General features: G+C 39.7%; 1 protein-coding gene across 6 annotated transcripts in view; it reads left to right on the plus strand.

Moving 5' to 3' along the window:
• The window catches only part of LOC145714954 (neuroligin-4, X-linked), a 315,009-nt gene that overhangs the window by 173,930 nt on the left and 120,441 nt on the right, over positions 1-20,638 (plus strand). For 5 of the 6 annotated variants that reach the window (XM_081794513.1, XM_081794512.1, XM_081794515.1 and 2 more), the window contains exons 5-6: positions 12,442-12,501; positions 16,795-16,947. In XM_081794513.1, the coding sequence (XP_081650639.1) occupies positions 12,442-12,501; positions 16,795-16,947 (213 nt within the window). The remainder of the gene's footprint in view (positions 1-12,441; positions 12,502-16,794; positions 16,948-20,638) is intronic. The other variant, XM_081794517.1, reaches the window with a different exon arrangement.

A 20,638-nucleotide genomic window follows, 5' to 3' on the forward strand; every position in this document is an offset into this window, starting at 1 on the left:
TACTGGAGCAATTCAAGCAACAAAATAGTTAGTGGATTGTAACTGAGTATAAAGTAAATATCCATAACCTCATATTGATATCAGTGACTGAATGAAGAAAGGAAACATGATTTATGAGTTTCCTATTTGTGCTGTAATAAATTACCACATAGTTACTGGCTTAAAACAACACAAATTCATCTTACAGTGTTGGAGGTCAGAAATCCCAAGTGGATCTCACTGGGTAGCATTAAAGTATTTCACAAGATGGCGGCCCTTTGGAGGATCCAGAGGAAAATCTCTTTGTTGCCTTTTTCAGTTCGAGAGGTCACCTGTATTTCTTGGTTGACAGGCCCTCCTCAATCTGCAAAGTCCACAGGTGTCATATTTTGCAACATGTCTCTGGCACTGATTCTCTTCTTTCGCCTCCTTCATCCACTCTGAAGGACTCTTGCGATGGCATTGGGCCCACTGGATAATCCTGGATAATTTCCTTATTTAAAAGTCTTCATTGTATCTGCAACTTCCGTTCCCCCTTGTCACGTATCACATCATATTCTCAGGTTCGGGGGATTACAGTGTGGATCTCCTAAGGAATGGGTCGCATGATTCTCCCTCCCACGGGGGGTGGAGACACATCTCCCATGAAGAAGCATTCTCGATGATTTGTGTGGATCCTCTCCCTCAAGCCAGTGGAGCATGAATCTCTACTCCTGCGGTTTGGCTGTGAATGCTGACTTCCTTCCAGAGAGCATCATTCTGAGAGGAGCATAGAACATGACACTTGACAGTGGAGAAAGCAGTCAAGCACACCTCAGCCAGGTGGTCAAGGCCAACATCAGCAGTGATGAGTCACGGTGACAGCATACACGCTTGATATGATGTGACGATGAGGGCACTTGACTTCTGTGGGCTTCCTCCCCAAATTTTACAACCCCATAAAATCATGAAAAAGCAGACAAACCCCAATTGTGAGATATTCTACAGATTTCCTATAGACAGTCAAAACTGTCAATATCAGATAAAGGGCTAGTATCTAAAATCTGTAAAGAAATTATCAAACTCGACACCCAAGAAACAAATAATCCAGTGAAGAAATGGGCAGAAGACATGAATAGACACTTTTCCCAAGAAGACATCCAGATGGCCAACAGACACATGAAAAGATGCTCAACATCACTCATCATCAGGGAAATACAAACCAAAACCACAATGAAACATCACTTCACATGTGTCAGGATGGCTAAAATAAAAACACAAGAAACAACAAGTGTTGGTGAATATGTTATGAAAAAGGAACCCTTGAATACCTGTCAGAGTGGCTAAAATTAACAACTCAGGCAACAACAGATGTTGGCAAAGATGTGAAGAAAGAGGAACACTTTTGCGCTGCTGGTGGGAATGCAAGCTGGTGCAGCCAGTCTGGAAAACAGTATGGAGGTTCCTCAAGAAAGTAAAAATAGAACTACCCTATGACCCAGCAATTACACTACTAGGTATTTATCCAAGGGATACAGGTGTGCTGTTTCAAAGGGACACAGGCACCCCCATCTTTATAGCAGCACTATCAACAATAGCCAAAGTATGGAAAGAGCCCAAATGTCCATCGATGGATGAATGGATAAAGAAGATGTGGTATATAGATACAACAGAATATTACTCAGTCCTAGAAAGAATGAAATCTTGCCATTTGCAACAAGGTGGAATGAACTAGAGTGTATTATTCTAATTGAAATAAGTCAGTCAGAGAAAGACAGATATGATTTCACTCATGTGGAATTTAAAAAACACAACAGATGAACACAGGGAAAGGGAAGGAAAAATAAGATAAAAACAGAGAGGGAGGCCAACCATAAGAGACTCTTAAATACAGAGAACAAACTGAGGGCTGCTGGAGGGGAGGAGGGGAGGATGGGCTAGATGGGTGATGGGCATTAAGGAGGGCACTTGCTGGGATGAGCACTGGGTGTCATATGTGAGAGGTGAATCACTGGGTTCTCCAATACTACACTGTTGGTCAACTAACTTGAATTTAAATAAAATCTGGGAAGGAAGAAAAAAAACCTGCCTAGGTCATCAAAACTCAGAAAATTCTGAGGAACTCTCACAGCCAAGAGCTTAAGAAGCCATGAGGACTGAAATGGGATGTGGACAGTTTTTGGTAAAAACTGAGAAAATCTGAATACATGTCAGGCTTTAGTTAATTATAGTATTTCAGTCTTGGCTCATTAATTATAACAAATGTACCAGACTAATGTTAGATGTTAATAACAGAGGAAATTGGGTGTGAGACATATAGCAAGTCTCTGTACTATCTTCACAATTTTACTTAAAATTGAAAACCGTTCCTAAGATTTAAGTTACTAAGAAAAAAACCCCCAAAACATGCAGACATCAGTCATACGCCCCTTCTCTGATTCCTAAATGGAATTCCCTGACGCCCAGCCCCTGGGAAGCACTATTCGTCATTCTATTCTGTTTTTACAAGTTCAGCTTTTTTAGAATCCACACGTAAGTGGGATCATACAATATTTGTCTTTCTCTGTCTGACTTATCTTGGTTATGTATAATGCCCTTAAGATCCGTCCACATTGTTGGAAATGGCAGGATTCCCTTCTTTTTCATGGCCAAGTAATATTCCACTGTGTATATATAATGTATATAAATAACAGATTTATGCAAAATCTGTAATATACCACATTCACCCATTGATGGACACCTGCTATCATTAGGAAGTGTAGAGTGTATAATTGACATACAACTCAGGTGTAACAGGGACACCCACAAAATCCCACTGTAATACATTAATAAAGACGCGATTTCCTCCTGGGAACACGCCCTTGAGCTGCCGGCCCTTAGACTGGGCGGCATAAGGTTTGCAGAGTTGAAGAATAAGTTTGGGCAGGGGGTAAGTTAGATCAGTCTTAGTCTCAGTAGCTAGGAAGAAAATTCTGCATGAGCAAAATGTGGGAGACAGAAAACCACAGAAAATGTATAGGGAACTATGAAAAACAATGCCACTTCTGGCGATAACATGAGCCAACATTTGTGGAGTGCTTGCTTTGTGCAAGACACCATCCGTGTGTTACTGGAGAACCAGCAGATTTGAAGGAAGGTTGTGCCTGATCTTTTTAGGTACATGATTCTTTTAAGCTCTTCAGAAATTGCCGATGATTGTTTACACTGCTTTACTTTTGCCTAGTCTTAATTATTTTAGGGTATAATCATGATAGTGTTGTGCTTGGTCATCATAATTATGTAGGTACTTCATACCCTATGTCGGTGTTCCCTTTTTTATTGCACTATAGTGATATGGAAATTAGGACCACATACCAAAAAAAGTAATTTTCTGAAAAGGTAAACATGTACCCTTAGGAAAAACTATCATGTTGGCTTTGATTTCCAAATTTCAAGTGCACTGGGGATCCAGACACACTTCTGATCTAAAACGATTTGTTGGGACGCCTGGGTGGCTCAAGGCAGTTAAGCGTCCAACTTCGGCCCAGGTCATGATCTCACAATTTGTGGTTTCAAGCCCTGCGTTGAGCTCAGAGCCTGGAGCCTGCTTCAGATTCTGTGTCTCCCTCCCTCTCTGCCCCTCCTCCACTCACACTGTGTCTCTCTCTCTCTCTCTTAAAAATAACTAAACATTAAAAAAATAAAAATGGTTTCTTGGATTGAGGTATGTGTTGGGATGTTAGGAAGCTGTGTGCTGGTGTGAGTATGTACGTGGCTGTGTGTGTTCTGTGTGTGTGTGTGTGTGTGTGTGAGAGAGAGAGAGAGAATGTGTACCTCATGGAGAGAAGCAGATGGCTACGACAGCGATCTTAGAGTAGGTTGTGCAGTTGTCACAAAAGCGTCCAAAATTTTAGCAGCTTGCGACAACAACAATAGCTTATTTCCCTTTTATGATGTTTGTGTCCATTTGGGGCTGACTGATTGTTCTCTACTCCCTCTTCTTTCCCAAACAAAAACTTGAAGTGGTAGTCCCCATGCGGGACATGCTGGTCTGGTTTTAGAGGGAAAGAAATACGGCAGAGACGCGATGCCTCCTAATGTTTTTGCCTGGGGGTGACGTATGTCTCTTCCAATCACATTTCGTTGGCCAAGAGTGCTAGGTTAGCAGGTGTGGATGGTAAGACACCTCCCTGGGGCAGGGCATTGGATCTTTTGAGCAAATCACAGGGTCCTTTATAGACAGTGTGTTGGCTGAACATTGCCACACTGGAAAAGACATGAGAGGCATTCATCCCCTTACGTTTGTGTCCTTGTTGACATTTCTATTGTTTGTATCATGATGTCTTCTGCGTTCTCACTGAAAAGAACAATGAACAGCTCTTTTGTGACCAGTCAGCAAAGTTCAAAAGCAGATAGAGGTTGCAAAAGTCGTCATCTGCAGTAAGATATCGTCCTGCTTTCCAAAGGCTTCAGTGACTTGTGATTCTTAAAAATAGTTTGAGAGCCTTCTTTGGGGACATTCAGTTAAGCATCTCCTGGCACAACAGATTCAGGAATTGCAAAGTAGGGAGGGTTTTGCATAAGTCCAAACAAATTTCATTTTTAGGGGAAGATTGTGCAATAGTCCCCAAGTCAGACACAGGGAAACCCAAAGGTAACTGGACAGATTTTATTGGTGATGCTGGACAAGTGACTCTTCCTCTATGTAGAATGCAAGGGGACGAAATGCCAAAGGTCCCAGCTCTCTGTAATTCCAATGCCACAACCGAAAACTCTCCTGGCATAGAGAACCACCCAGTTGCCAGAAGTCTGTGTTCCGACTACGGAAAGAAGGTTTTCATCAGAGTTAAAACGATGCCCATGGGGTCAAAATCTTCCAGAATCTCTTGGCAAGGAGAATGAATATGTATACCTATATACATATCTACAGAGGTTTATCATTTTTTAATACAACATTTCTGGAGGTATCTTAGGGCAAATAAAAGCCAATTTCATTTTCAACATGAGTTTTCTAAATACAGGTGCAGGAAAAGCATCCAGCATAATTCAATATTAAATTAGTTCCAGCTTTTAAATGCATTGTGATTTAATCTCAAGCTCTCAGAGATTGTGTGAGGAGGTAATATATCCTATCAGCTGAACGTTTTAATAAAAAGGAGAGACTCCTGTAAATCTAATATGATTTGTGTTTTATTCCCAAGAACAGAAATATTTCAATAACCAAATTCACAACAACAACAAAATGTTTATGTGAAGCTATGCAGTGCCTTGAGATTTTAATAAAAAGCACAAACATATATCAGGGACCTATGCACTTTTAGGTTTGATTCCAACCAAAGAAAGTATGAAAAGAATTCTTCCTAATTCCAAAAGAAAGAACAAATTATTATTCATATTTCTCTCAATCTGTCTTCCCAAGCCAATCAGAGCAAACATGCAAAAAATACATGCAAAAAACAAAAACCCTCCTATTATTTTCACTATTACAGTGAGGCATTTTGAAACTGGTAGAAAATTACAAAGAATTAGACTTTGGTTTTACTGTAGTCACAGATACATGGACAACGGAGGATAAGTTGATTGGCAGAACATTTCACAACGATTAGGAAAATCTCAAGCACGTGAAAGTCACATAATAAATGTCTGTGGGATGAATCCTAGGTATTTGACCTCAAGACCACACCCAGTAAGTCAGCAATTCCATATCTCTTCATATGTCTTGGAGCAGAAGCCTTCAAACTTGGGGATGCCATCACAAAGTGTGTTCAAAATAGACGTCTGCCGATGACTTCAGAGAAATCCACCGGCTTCCATATGTTCTGTTTCCTAAGGCTTTTGATCACCAAGAATCCTCCTTCCACATTAAAAAGGAATGCCCTTGGGGCACCTGGGTGGCTCAGTTGGTTAAGTCTCCCACTCTTGGTTTCGGCTCAGGTCATGATCTCACAGTTCAGAAGATTGAGCCCCGCGTCAGGCTCTGCATTGACAGTGGGGAGGCTGCTTGGGATTCTCTGCCTCCCTGTGTCTCTGCTGCTCCCTCACTAAAGCTCTCTCTCTCAAAATAAATAAATACATTAAAAGAAAAAAAAAAAGGAATGCTCTTGACTTCCCATAGTCGACCTTGTCCCGTATCACCCTCCTGTCCTGTGTCACCAAGGCATGGAATGAACAGAAATTCCAAATGGGGATGTCAGGAAGCCTGTTCGTTGAAGGCTGCATTAATTAGACAGGCTCCCCAGCCTTGCCTGTATTTTCCCTGAGTGCAACTCGATCTGGTTCAGATGTTGTGATTCCAGGTGGGGGGGGTGGGGGTGGAATGAAGATCAGTGATGCTGATTGCTTCAGATGCAGAAAGTGAATTCATCTGTGGGGGCCCCATTTTTCAAGGTACATATGCTTTGGATGAAACCCTCTGAATGAAGTGTTTCGTGTTATCTTTCAGATCGATGTTCCAGTAAGAGTGAGAGCGTATGTTAAGATGTATGTGTGGAGTATTTATTCGTGGTACCCACTGGCGGCCAAGGCTGGCATCTTTAAAGCATCCATACCTGTCTTTAGAAGGAATGGGTTTACCAGTGAGTTAAGTGATGAGGCATGGGCACTCTCTCATGGATCAGATCCCATTCAGCTTATTATTGCTGAAATGAGCCCATTACTGAATTAGAAGATTAAAGAAGCGTTCCTCTGTGGCCGAGGGACAAAGCGATCAATCACACACATGTGTGATGGCCGGGAAAAGCATTTATGTCCCCTGTAGCCCATTACACAACTTCCCGTGTGATGAAAATAATGCATTTGGCTAAGACACACTCTTTTTGTATTTAAGAAAACAAGTCTACCTTCTGCTTGGAATTTGCACTGTTAAGAGACCCCAAAAAATGTGAACCAATAAATACATACTTAATATGATATCTCATTTCGAAAGCAATACTTTAAAGGTTTTCCATATTCTATCATTTCATTACGTTCTCGCATAAATGACGCGATCATCTCACACTGTCTGATGACTGTGTTTGAGGATTTCCATACATAACTGGCAACAAAGGTAATGGATAATAAAAAGAGGAATTATGAAATTATTTTCTTGCCTTGAAATGTTAAAATCAGCATCTAGAGGATTTTCACTGATTTTCCTTCCCTTTCCCATGCTCTACCTTTTCTGAATTCTCTGCAAAGTAGTTCTGCATTTAGGGTACAGAGTACTCTTTTAAATAGTTTTACTTTTGAAAATGATGCACATAAACCATGAGAAGTGCACATCAGAAGCACAGGTATAGGGGCGCCTGGGTGGCGCAGTCGGTTAAGCGTCCGACTTCAGCCAGGTCACGATCTCGCGGTCTGTGAGTTCGAGCCCCGCGTCAGGCTCTGGGCTGATGGCTCGGAGCCTGGAGCCTGTTTCCGATTCTGTGTCTCCCTCTCTCTCTGCCCCTCCCCCGTTCATGCTCTGTCTCTCTCTGTCCCAAAAATAAATAAAAAACGTTGAAAAAAAAATTAAAAAAAAAAAAAAAAGAAGCACAGGTATAAAAAAATGATGGACACCCTTCAAGGACCAGCGACATTGAGATATTTTATTTATAAAATCATACTTAAATTTTAATAATGGAACAGCTATGCATTTGTTTGAAGTTGCTTAAATATTCCCTTTAATATTTACAGCTATTTCCCCATGGAGGTTTCATAGAGGGCCTAATTATTAGATGTAAAGGAATATTTTTCTGGCACTTGGAGGATGGTATAGACTTGGAGTGGGTGGAAAAAAAAACTCATGGCGTGTATGGATTTTGAAATGCCTTTTTTTTTTTTTTTTTTTGGCTTGTGCAAGATGGGTTTACTGCGGAATGAATCCCACCAGAATCTTTTCCCCATAGCTCACGATTCTAACTAAATTAGATATTGAGGATAACTCCATTGTTTTTTTTAAAGGACATTTAATTAGCTATATTTGCGAAGAAAAATGCAGCAACAACTTACTAAACATGAACAAAAAGGTGAAACATTAAGTACACACTGAACATTAAAGGTGATACCTAATGATGTTTCTGGGTCATACTGTGCTATATGAAATTAATTCAAAATTGCAGTTTGGCAAATAAGTTCTGTCAAAATCTCGGTGGGTGATTTTTTTTTTCTTCAGTTGACAAGCTCGTTTGAAAATTTGTGTGTAAAGGCAGAGGATCTAGAATGAGCAGATTATCTTGACAAAGCAGAATAAAGTTGGCTGGCTTCTCCTTCCCCATTTTATTTATTTATTTATTAAAAACCTTTTTTTTAACGTTTATTTATTTTTGAGACAGAGAAAGACAGAGCATGAACAGGGGAGGGACAGAGAGAGAGGGAGACACAGAATCTGAAACGGGCTCCAGGCTCTGAGCTGTCAGCACAGAGCCCGATGTGGGGCTTGAACTCACGGATTGTGAGATCATGACCTGAGCCGAAGTCAGACACTTAACCGACTGAGCCACCCAGGCGCCCCACTCCTTCCCCATTTTAAAGCATACCATAAAGCTATAGTCTTCAGGACAGGTAGGGACTCATGGGGATAGAAACGCAGGATGGAATATAATTAAAAGAGTCCAGGAATAAATAGAGTCCTGGCATTTATAGTCAACTGGCTTCAGCAATATTGTCTCAAGAATTTAAGGAGGGAACGTTAGCGTTTCAATCAATGGTCCTAAAACAGTGAGATACTCATATGCAAACAATGAATTTCAACCCTAACCTCATATCATACACTGAAAGTAACTCAGACACTTAAAAGGTGAAGAATGACAACTGGTTAGCATTGAGGGAAAAACATGAGAGAAAATCTTCAGGATCTTGGCTTGGGCAAGGATTTCTCAGATATGATATGCAAAGCAACAAGCTTTGAAAGAAAATGGACAAAATCGACCTCATCACAATTAAAAACAAACGTTTGCACTTCAAAAGACACCACTAAGAAAACTGAAAGAGAAGCCACACAGACTGGGAGAAAAGATTTGCAGATCATATTTCTGGAAAAAGACTTGTATCTAAAAAATATAGGGGCGCCTGGGTGGTTCAGTCGGTTAGGCGTCCGACTTTGGCTCAGGTCACGATCTCATGGTTCATGAGTTCAAGCCCCATGTCGGGCTCTGTGCTGACAGCTTAGAGCCTGGAGCCTGCTTCAAATTCTATGTCTCCTTCTCTCTCTGCCCCTCCCCCACTTGTACTCTGTCTCTATCAAAAATAAACGTAAAAAAATTAAAAAAAAATAAAGAACACTTAACAATTCAATAATAGGGGACACAGAACCCGATTTAAAGAAAAAATTTTAACATTTATTTATTTTTGGGAGACCGTGAGAGACAGAGACTCCTTGTAATTTCCACATGTCAGAAGTTCTCAATTTTGCATTTTCTTGCATGTACTCTTTCTAGTTATTTTAAATGTTACGTTTGGGGGGCTCCTGGATGGCTCAGTTGGTTAAGCATCCGACTTCAGCTCAGGTCTTGATCTAATGGTTTGTGAGTTCGAGCCCCACATCGGGCTCTGTGCTGGCAGCTCAGAGGCCGGAGCCTGCTTCGGGTTCTGTGTCTCCTTCTCTCTCTGCCCCTTCCCCATTCACCCTCTCCCTCTCTCTCAAAAAAAAAAAAAAAAAAACAAAAAAACATTAAAACAGTTAAAAAAAAATTAAACATCAATTTGCCACATAAAATAGCAGTTCCACTCCTAGATATCTACCCAACAGAAAGAAACACCTATATCCTAACGTAAATATTGTGCCCACATGTTCTGAGCAGCATTCTAATAGCCACCACGTGGAAACAGTACAAGCAGCCACCAGCAGATGAATGGAAAAACAAAATTCGGTCTATCCATACAGTGGAATATTATTCATCCATATAAAAGAATCAAGTACTGATCCATGCTATACCATAAATGACTTTGAAAACACGCTAAGGGAGAGTGTCTGCTTTAGACACGAAAGACTGGGCATTATACGAATTCCTTTATACCACATGCCCCAAGATGGCAAATGTAGAAAGACAGAAAGGAGGTTAATGAGACGGAGGCTAGGAACATGGCACCTATGATTAGAACACAGTCTTTCTGGGTTGATGCAAATGTTCTAAAATTGGATTATGCTGATAGTTGCCACAACTCCGTTAAAAAAAATCATCGAATCTTATACTGTGATGAGTTGATTTTATGGGATGTAAATCATGCTTCAGTAAAGCTCTTAAAAATCATGCTTTGGTTAACCAGAAAGTTTGGTAAAGAATCAAAGAGGCAGTAGATTACCCTGGATTGCTACTTAATCAGCCTTGGAACTATGTTATCAAAATTGTAAAAGCATTCGTAGTCTTTAGAACTTTCCTCTCTTTGTTGGGGAAGGTTCCCTAACCATTGCCTCTCATCCAGCCCAGGATGTGTTTCAGGTCACTCACACTTTACTTACAAAATCTTCTTACAGGGAGGAATGCACATTTTTTTGTTCCAGAAATGAGGGAGGACTTGTAACACAGATTTGTGGATCACTCCCGTAGCATACTTCTCCAAGAAGGGCATCCCTTATAAGCTTCTACGTAGTTTTGTCATAAATTCAGTCCATGAGTTCACTTTGAAATAGGTTCTATACTGATAAACCCCGACAAACACAACCCAAAGACAGTCAAGCTAATTTGATTTTTTAAAGTTCTTTTAGGTATTTATTCATTTATTTTTAAAAAGTTTGTTTATTTTGAGAGAGATTTCATGCACATGCATGAGCAGAAGAGGGGCAGAGAGAAGGAGACAGAGAATCCCAAGCCGGCCCTGAGCTGTCAGCGCAGATCCTGATGTGGGGCTTGATCTGAGGAACCACAAGGTCATGACCTGAGCTGAAATCAAGAGTCGGACCCTTAACCAATTGAGCCAACCGGGTGCCCCTTTTTAGATATTTAAATGCAGGAGGATTGTGGGCAATAAATAGATGTTGATATCAAGGTAATGACTATAATAGATTGGGATGTCAGCATCATGATACTTTCTAAGGGACCAGAAATGAAAGTTTTGTAAGGAGAGGTGGTTTCTATAAGACTTGACTCTAATTTTAGGTGGATGAGGGTGGAATTAGCCTGGAGTTTCTAGGGGTCCCAGGCACCTCTCTGCAGCTGTCTTCAACGACCTTATGTTGGTAGCTTGAAATTATCGACAGTGGGGATATTTAAGCCTCAAAAATCAACAAATCAGATTTCCCACCCACCTAGGTGTGCTCAAAATCAACAAATCAGATTTCCCACCCACCTAGGTGTGCTCATTAAAAGGTGTTAAACCACATAAAATAGAAAATATGCAAGCCTTCTCTGACTACAAAAACACCACAGTTTCACATTTTGGCTTCACAACATGCTGAGTTCTTTTGAGTTACTTAGAACTTCTAGAAGGATGTGGTTCAGACCTTTTTGAAGCTACTGGATCTGGAGTATGCATGTCCTGATTGTGTCTATCTATGAAAAGAAGACAATTGAGCTAATTAACCAAACAATTCAAGCATTATTAAATGTTTTGTCATCTTGTATCTGGAAAATATAAAGAGGAAAATGGTGCACTGCATACCGAATATAGAAGAGAGTGTTTGTGGTATAGTTGAGGAACCCCCCACCCGCCATATTTTGTCTACATAGACATTCTTATCTGGTTTAAATTTCAGGTCATCAAGGTAGGTGACTTTATTATATACTTATCTTAAATTCAATGAGTGATAACACTGAAGTAATATTTAATAAGTGTTTCAATCAGAGAGAGCATGATTGATAATGTTTTAACTTAAGAAATCCTGATTGAAAGTGCTGGTTTTGTTGTTGTGTTTGTTTTTATACTAAACAGGAGCAAATATTGAGTAGTTCTCTAGACACTGGTGAGAGGTGAATTTCATGATTCAAATTAATAAATCAACTGACATTTCTGATTTGTATTTGAAACGCTGTGTTTTAAGTTCATCTGCATGGAACTAATGTCAATTTTAAGTATTTTATTGAAAGTCCTTCTGTGTTTATTGCATAAATGTGTTTCTTCTTCCATTATGGAATTTTATAACCAAAGTGTATCGGTGACATTTCATGAATTTATGTAGATTATAATATGTTAAAATTAGAGGGACATTGAATACTTCATGTGCTTTTCTTTTGAGAATGTGGAAAATCTTTTTTAATAATTTAATTTTCTTTTTTTTCAAACTCACATTAGCTCTTTTTTTTTTCCTTTTTTTTTTTGCAGTACTACCATTATAACCCCCCAAACTGCATTTTCACAGGATAGAGAATATTTTTCGCAAGTAACATTTTGAATTTGTTCTTCTTGACATCTTTATGTTTTTATGCATTTTGCATCGACCCCCTACCTCATTTTTTTTGAAATCCAAATGTAACAAATTTCAACTTTTTGTGTGACATTTTTTTTTTCTTTTACTGGGTAGTATCTCTCTTCTGGTTTTTTTGCAAACCTGTTGTTTTTGAATTCTCTTTTTTTTTCCCTTTATTTTCCTTCTCATTATGACCCCAGGAGCCAACACAAAGAAAAACGCAGATGATATAACCAGTAATGATCGTGCTGAAGATGAAGGTATTTTTTGTTTTTTCAAAGCTCGACCCTGATGCATGATTTTATATCTCTCTCTCTGTTTTTTTTTTTTTATTTCAACCTCTTTTTCCTCCCCTTCTCTGAAACGAGTACACTTTTGTGTGCTTTTTTTATTTTCTTCTTGTTTGGAAACCACTGTGCTTTTTAATCTCAATTACCCTGTCGCTGAATGCAAACCACCCATAAGAAGTATAAACATTTCTAAATATGAAGTGAGTTGATACAAAAATGTTATTTACAAGGCATCGTATGTTTTTCTTTTCCTTTTTCCTTTTTCCCCCCTTTTTTTGGCTTGGTCATAAGAAGAGGAAATGAAATTTTAGCACATGCATGTATACTTTCTTTTCTTCCTTCCAAAGTTATTTGTAAGTTAATATTGTATTTTGGAGATTTGGTTTTCTTAATTCCTTCTACGAGCTGCCAAACTCTGTGAGACACCTTCATAGAACTTTTTGGGTGTCTGGCATTTCTGGTTTTGGTTGTTTCTTTTTCTTTTTTTTTTTTTTTCTTTCTTTCTTTCTTTCTTTCTTTTTTTTTTTTTTTTTTTTTAAATATCCGGATTCACAGTTAAGTTTCAAAGAATCTTCTCTGGCTCACAGTGAAATACATGAAAAAGTGTTTTAACAAGATCTCGTTTCTCTGCCGCCTGCCTTTTAGCAGCATTTAAAGGGGGTGCGGGGTTGGGGGGTAGGAAGCAGGGATAGCAAAGTTGTGAAAAATGAAAAGGTCAAAAACCTACATCTCTATCTTTTCCTTTTCAACACCACGGCTGTTTTGAAAACTTTTTTGTTACCCCCCCCAAAAAAATGTTTGGTTGCCATGGAAAGTTGTTTCTTGAAGGATCCCAAGTTGCTGGACAGATCAGCCACTGGAACTAAACTGATGCTTTTTAAACTCTGGAAGAGAGTGGTCTCTAACAACCAGGACCACACGGTACCTGTGCCTTCAGCAGAACAAATAGTGTCAAAGAGACAAGACAGAAAGTCCCAAGTAAGTTGCCAGGAAGACTCCATTTCTGCTGTCCAAGTAGGAAAGTGCACGGACCTCTGTGCATTTGCCTTACAGGGCAAAGGCCCTTGAGGAACATTTGGGTTTTGGGGGGAAACACAATTCGAGGCACAGAAGCAGATGATAACTTCTCCCTGCCAGGCAGCAAGGCGTCCCTGGTGGTGCTGTTTAATCAACTTGGGTCCAAGAAGTTGGGCCAATGCTGGTTTCACACCTGCTTTTGTCTGAACATTGTTATTATTTAATTATTATTGTAACTCCCATGCGTTTCTAGGGCTGTCCCTACCTCTCTTCGCAAGATCTTTTCCGTTGGCCTTACAATAGTTCATCTGGCACCTGACTCACCCGCCAGACTCTCTGTTGTGGCGGGCCCCAGAACGCCTGCCATTTTATCTGAATCCAAAAGCGTATTAATAAAAATTTAAAAAGATTGTATTAGATCATGTAAAAAAAAAAAGAAATGTATTAAAACAAAAAAATTAAAAATTTAAAAAGATTCTATTAGATCGTGTAAAAAGAAAAAAAAAAGAAATGTACTAAAGCAAAATTTTTTTAATTTAAAAAGATTCTATTAGATCATGTAAAAAGAAAAAAAAGAAATGTATTAAAACAAAAAAATTAAAAAGATTCTATTAGATCATGTAAAAAGAAAAAAAAACCAAATGTATTAAAACAAAAAAATTTAAAAAGATTCTATTAGATCGTGTAAAAAGAAAAAGAAGAAATGTATTGAAAATTTTTTTTCATTTAAAAAGATTCCATTAGCTGGGGCGCCTGGGTGGCGCAGTCAGTTAAGCGTCCGACTTCAGCCAGGTCACGATCTCGCGGTCCGTGAGTTCGAGCCCCGTGTCAGGCTCTGGGCTGATGGCTCGGAGCCTGGAGGCTGTTTCCGATTCTGTGTCTCCCTCTCTCTCTGCCCCTCCCCTGTTCATGCTCTGTCTCTCTCTGTCCCAAAAATAAATAAAAAACGTTGAAAAAAATTTTTTTAAAGATTCCATTAGATCATGTAAAAAGAAAAAAAGAAATGTATTAAAACAAATTTTTTTTTAATTTAAAAAGATTCTATCAGATCATCTAAAAAGAAAAAAAAGAAAATGTATTAAAACAAAACCCAAAACTTTTTTTTTTTTGGGGGGGGGGTTCTCTTACACCAGCCAGGGATATAATTTGCCTCTTACTCTGCATCTCTTATTAGAGCATTTCTGATTCTTAGGATCTGTTTTCCCAATGCTCGAAAAGCAACTTTATTCCCATTAAAATGCCCCCTATTCACTGAATACCAATACCCTGTGATATATATTTTTTTACTTTGAATTAACAGGGCATTCGTTATTTATTACTCTTCAAGTTCACGAGAACCTTGTTCCATGCCTTTGGAAAGCTTAGAGATGTTAACCTAGCATTTTCTCTGAGAAAACCCCTTCAAGTAGCCTTCAAAGTCTCTACCACGTCCTGTTCCACAGTGGACCACCCAACAGCCTGCACCTGCTAAAAGAAATAAGGGGAAAACCAGCAAATCAGGAGCCAGACACAGGAGTACGTGGTTCAAAACCCAACACCTTTCCAAACACCTGTGTGTTTCAGAATTCCACGTAGTGCTTGATGAACAAGGGATGAAGAAAACATTTTTACTGTATATTTGAATTTTATTTGAGAAAATAAGATCGGTTCTTCTTCTCTCTATTCAGGATCTGCAGGGACATGGGAGCGTGACACTTTTTTCTGTATTTGACTGTGACCAGTGGGTTTCTCGAGCCGCCTTCCTGAGGCACCCAATGAACTCATTTTGAGATTGTGATCAGAATTCATTTTATTAGCAGCCCCCCTCACCAAATGATAGCGATTCATTTCCTGAAAATTCCTTTCTTGAGATTTCAAAAGCGTCTTGCTGAAGGAGGAGAAAAAACACTTGACTGAAAAAAGGGTGACAATAAATGTACATTGGATACATTTGGGTTTCTTTTGATGACAGACAGATATATACATTATTTACACACACCTATGTGTATATATCTATGGATACATGTAGAGAGATATTCAGAAATAATTGTAAAAGGAATCAGTGTGATACATTAAACGTAAACTTAAGGACTGATTTTAAAAGGTGATTTAATCAATACCTGTTCACAAAGCAGGCTCCACAAATGCACAGATGGTCTCTGAATTCCTGTCCTCACAGACCATTGTGAAACACTGGTTTTACATCGTTACGAAATAAAGTCACAAAGTTATTACCAAGGGTGCCCAGTGGTTGCAAATCTCAACTGGGGTTCATATCCCTCTGAAAATAGATTGCATGTCAATCATTTCACGTTGAGGTTGGAGTGTCGTGTCATTTCTGTTACATCTGTTTCCATTTTTTTTTAATTGTTTAATGTTTATTCTTAGAGAGAGAGAGAAACAGAGACAGAGACAGAGGAGACAGAGCGTGAGTGGAGGAGGGGCAGAAATAGAATGAGACACAGAATCCGAAGCAGGCTCCAGGCTCTGAGCTGTCAGCACAGAACCCTACGCGGGGCTCAAACTCGTGAACCATGAGTTCATGACCTGAGCCAAAGTCGGACGCTGAGCCCGCTGAGCCCACTGAGCCACCCAGGCGCCCCTTTCATTTTTGTTACTTAAATATGTTGAGATATTTATCGCAGTCAGCAAACTAGAACAAAGACCTTTGCTCGGACATCTTGTTTTGCCCTGTTTTCGGTTTTACACGTTTCTGTTCTGTTGATAATTTTTAACCGTTTACTTGGAGTTTGCTACATTCAGCCTCACTGGTTCTCATGTATTCTCATGTTTCGGTTAAAAATGCATCTGTAGGCTCATCTTTGAATAAAGAGGTAAAAACAAATGATCTTTTTGAAGCAGATTGCACACTTCCCGAGATGATGAAACTTATTACGCCGTGTGCTTCTTGAATAAGTCACCTTTTAGGAGTTGAGCACTGTTTAGGAAGTAAGCATTTCATCAAAATCTTCTAGTTTCTAGTGTTTTAGGTAGATAGAGAAATGTACATAGGCATTCATATTACTTCAGATGTCCGTATGCTTGTCAAAAATACCATTTCTGTGACTAGAAAAAATGATAACATTGAGCAGTTTTCTTAGGCAGTCTTACCACGGTGTATGTAATTCCACATAGATGCATGGTTGATTCCAGTCCAAAGAAGGAAGAACATAATAATCCGTGCCCTTTGTCCTTTGCATAGTATCAGTTCATCCGTGTGATTTTTTTTTTTTTATTCTATTTCCTTACTTGACTTTCTTTTTCCAGACATCCATGATCAGAACAGTAAGAAGCCGGTCATGGTCTATATCCACGGCGGGTCTTACATGGAGGGCACTGGGAATATGATAGACGGCAGTGTGCTGGCCAGCTACGGCAATGTCATTGTGATCACCATTAACTACCGGCTGGGAATTCTAGGTGAGTGATGGCATCGGGTGAATGTGCAAGGGGCGGTGACAAAGTGGTGCTTTTTACTGTGTGGGGAGTAGCTGAGCTGCACTGTGTTACTCCGATCCTTGGAAGGTTCTATTTCCCTGGGCTCGCTGCAGGAGAGGTTTGGTCTTCTTTTTCAGGCATGCAGCTTTTCATCGTTGAATTGTATTTTGGAGAACCCCTATCCTTCCTCCAACAAAGGCAGACTCCAAGGTCCCAAATTAAAATGAAATTTTACTTAAATGCATTTCTATCTTTGGGCCAAATGAATACTTTTTGGGCATCACAGCCCTGTAGAGGGAACTCATTTGCTGATGGGTGATCCTTTGGGAAGCAGTGACGAAGGAGGGCCGTAGATAGTAGATTTCTTTACTTGTCTTTAGCTTGGGGGCTGGAAATCTTTCACCTAATTCCTTAACTGATCATCTGTGAGCGTTGTGCCTCTGTGGCGGGGTTACAATGACTGTTGTATTTGCACACAGTGGAGCTTGGCTCTCACTTGAATTTTGCAACAGTTTCTGATTTACCGTAAAGGGTGAGGGCATGGAAATCCACCAGTAAGAGCTCTCCATGGTTTTGCTGTTTATTTCCTTTTTCCCCACTGGGGGCTTGGAAAAATAGATATTTGGGGTGGGCTCTATTTTGATATTTATCTTCGTTTGTAGTTTTGTCTACCGTTGTACATTTCATGACTAATATTCCTAGGCGTACATGAAAACGTTTGTTTTTAAGACAATAGAACGCGTAAATGGAGCTCTGCCGATCAAAATCTGTGGCTGAAAATGTTCTCTCCAAATGGACAAATATTACCAAGAATGTATGATTTTCACCTTGATGTTTTCATTTTATTTTGAGCATTTTTTTTTCATTTACATGTGAAAACATTCACCTAGGAAAGACCCCTGGAGCTGGGAGGGTGGGGGGATGGGGAGTGGTAGAAATGCATTTGTAGTTTACAAATGCAAATCACCCACAGATGTTTGCAAAGTTGAGCCTTTTGGAGCATTGATAAAGTCCTCAAAATTCCCCATTGGTTTTTGCACATGAAAGAAAATAAAATGCATTAGCATCAAGAACCCTCTTGTTTTATGATTTTACTTCGTTTTCTGTTTTCATAGGTCCTCTGAGCCAGGTCCTTGTAGAATCATTGTAGTTAACATCACAGCCCCATGAGTGCCTGCATTTCTGAACATTTTTTCAGCAGTTTCTGGGTAGTTGCTTCTGCCTCTAGTCCTTGAAACAGGAAATCGTGTTTCTTGGTCTTTTACAAAAGGTCCATTCTGACATAGAGGTGGAGGGAGGATACAACGTGTCAGCGCAGTGCCTATGGTCTTTTCGAAGAGGGCATTGTAGCATCATCAGACCGAGCACGGAGCCCTGGGCTCTGTTTTCTGAATGAAGCAGTACCCATTGAACAAGCTTTTGCTTCCGTGGAGTTACAGAATGTTCTCTTGCGTGCATGATGCTTTGATGTTCCTTAAAACGTTAGATTTGAAAGGAAATCGATTTTCTCCCCCTCTGAAGCCCAGCTGTGGGATGTAGCTCCATTTACATGGTGACGCCTTATCAGTTTGGCATGTTTGTGAAATTATGTGCAGATCTGGGAAATGCTGTGGGATTACACACACACACACACACACACACACACACACTATATATACATATGTAAATGTGTATCTATATTTATATATGCATATACATATGCACACATATATGTACACATTTATACATGTATACATACGGATCTTTTAAGCAAAAGAAAAAAGTTTGCTTCTAAAATATTTCCCCTTGAAAGACGTTAAGTCCACGTTTTGCTCCTGAGAGTTAAAACAGAACTCGCGGTGGCAAAACAGAGAGCTGTAGTGGGCGACCGAGAAATCAAAGAATCAATTTAGCATCTCTGTGCCGGTCTATTTACAGTGCACGAATGAGCTACTGTGGAGACGCTGCGAAGGCCACAGACCCCCTTTTATTTGCTGGGGTGAACCGTGCCAGCTTGGCCGATTATACAGAGTGCTAGAGATTCTGAAATGTGACTTAGTTTATCTGTCTTTACCACGGATCTTGCGTTTGTTCCCGACCCTCTTCAAAACTGCTAAGGGACACTTCCTTTTAGCTTGCAGGAAGCCAGCTATTTTCGGTGTTGAGAAATATTTTTAAACCATTGCCGTCCGGATATTTAAAAAGATGATCCGATAAAACGGCACAACCGTACGTGGGGACGAACGTTCTAATTAGTGCTTTTGATATGGAGAGATATGTTTTTAGCAAAACGTGGAAATATTGAGTTTCCTCTTCAAAAAAGCCATTAGTGCATAAGTGCTCTTTTTCTGTCTAAGAAATTTGAAAAAATATTGTTTGATATTATTGTTTTTATGGAGTAATAAATGCTGTTTTCCCACCCAAAGGAGGAGGGTCTGACAACAGGAATTACGGTATACGCAGGAGGCTGGTACATGGAAAGAACACAGATTTTAGCATGAGGCTTTAGGTGTGAAATCTCATAGCCCAGTAGTGGCAACAAGGACACCGAATCACCTTATAATTTCCATTCTTACTAATACCTCTGGACAACATATGAATATCATTGTTGCTCTATACGTGTAATCGCAGCTGGCGAAACAATGTAATCACTAGTATCTATCAAATGCCGCCCTCTAACCTGAACCTTAATTAAAAAAAAATAATGATTAGAAGACACTTGTGTTTTGGAATATGGATGGTTTCTTTACTCATGACAGTGTGGCACAGTCTTGCCAGCCATTGGCCATATAACTTGTTATCTAGTCCAGGATGCGTGGAGAGCTGTTCATATGCTATTGATACACTGGAATTAAGCCAGGCAAACTGGTACGTATCATCAGGACTAGAAGGTCATTATTTATGTCGGCATGAAGTCTAGTCATTGGACTCGTCTTCCATTTATTTTCCAAAAAGATGCTCTTTTATAACCATATCTCCGGTTCTGCTCTGCACCTTGGTCATTAGGAAGGCATACATATCCAAGACTTGAGTTCCATCACATCTGCCTCTTATTTATTTATTTTTTCATGACAAGCGTCCAAAGACCTTAGACATAAAAGAGAAACTCCTCCTGAATGCCTTCTGATGGAAATACCCGGAATTTATTTATTTGTGGCTCTTAACCTCTCTATTCACTCATTCATTGTCTCCACTTTGCCTTTACATCTTGAATTAGTTCATTCCACCACCATTTAAACATTCATTTGAATTTACCTCCCATGGCATCACTCCCTTTTGGGTATCACTACCTGCAATTTGAAGCCTCATGCATGCTTTAAATTATTTTTGCTTTACCACAGTCTGACTTCTATGCTTTAGTACCCACTCGTCGAGAACCTGTGGCTGGCCAGCCATGGATGGCTGTAGTTGCTCACTTAATCCTCACCACGCCCATTGGATGGGCTTGCTTACTTTACTTACAAGAAAAGGACATGTAGAGGTGAAGGGTGAAGGGTTGACTCCCAGCGATACCCCTTGTGGGGATCAGTGCTGGGATCCCAGCTCAGGGCTGAGAGAAGCCTCAACTCTGTAGTTTTTCCACTAAGATCGCACCTCCAGGCTTTCCTGTCGGTATTAAGCATGAATCAGGTAAACTACAGAATGAGTTTGGAAACCGATGTAGCTTCTATAATTATGCAAAAAAAGTCAGTTG

The sequence above is a fragment of the Panthera onca genome, chromosome Y (genome assembly GCF_046562875.1).
Source record: "Panthera onca isolate mPanOnc1 chromosome Y, mPanOnc1 haplotype 2, whole genome shotgun sequence".
NCBI lineage: Eukaryota > Metazoa > Chordata > Mammalia > Carnivora > Felidae > Panthera > Panthera onca.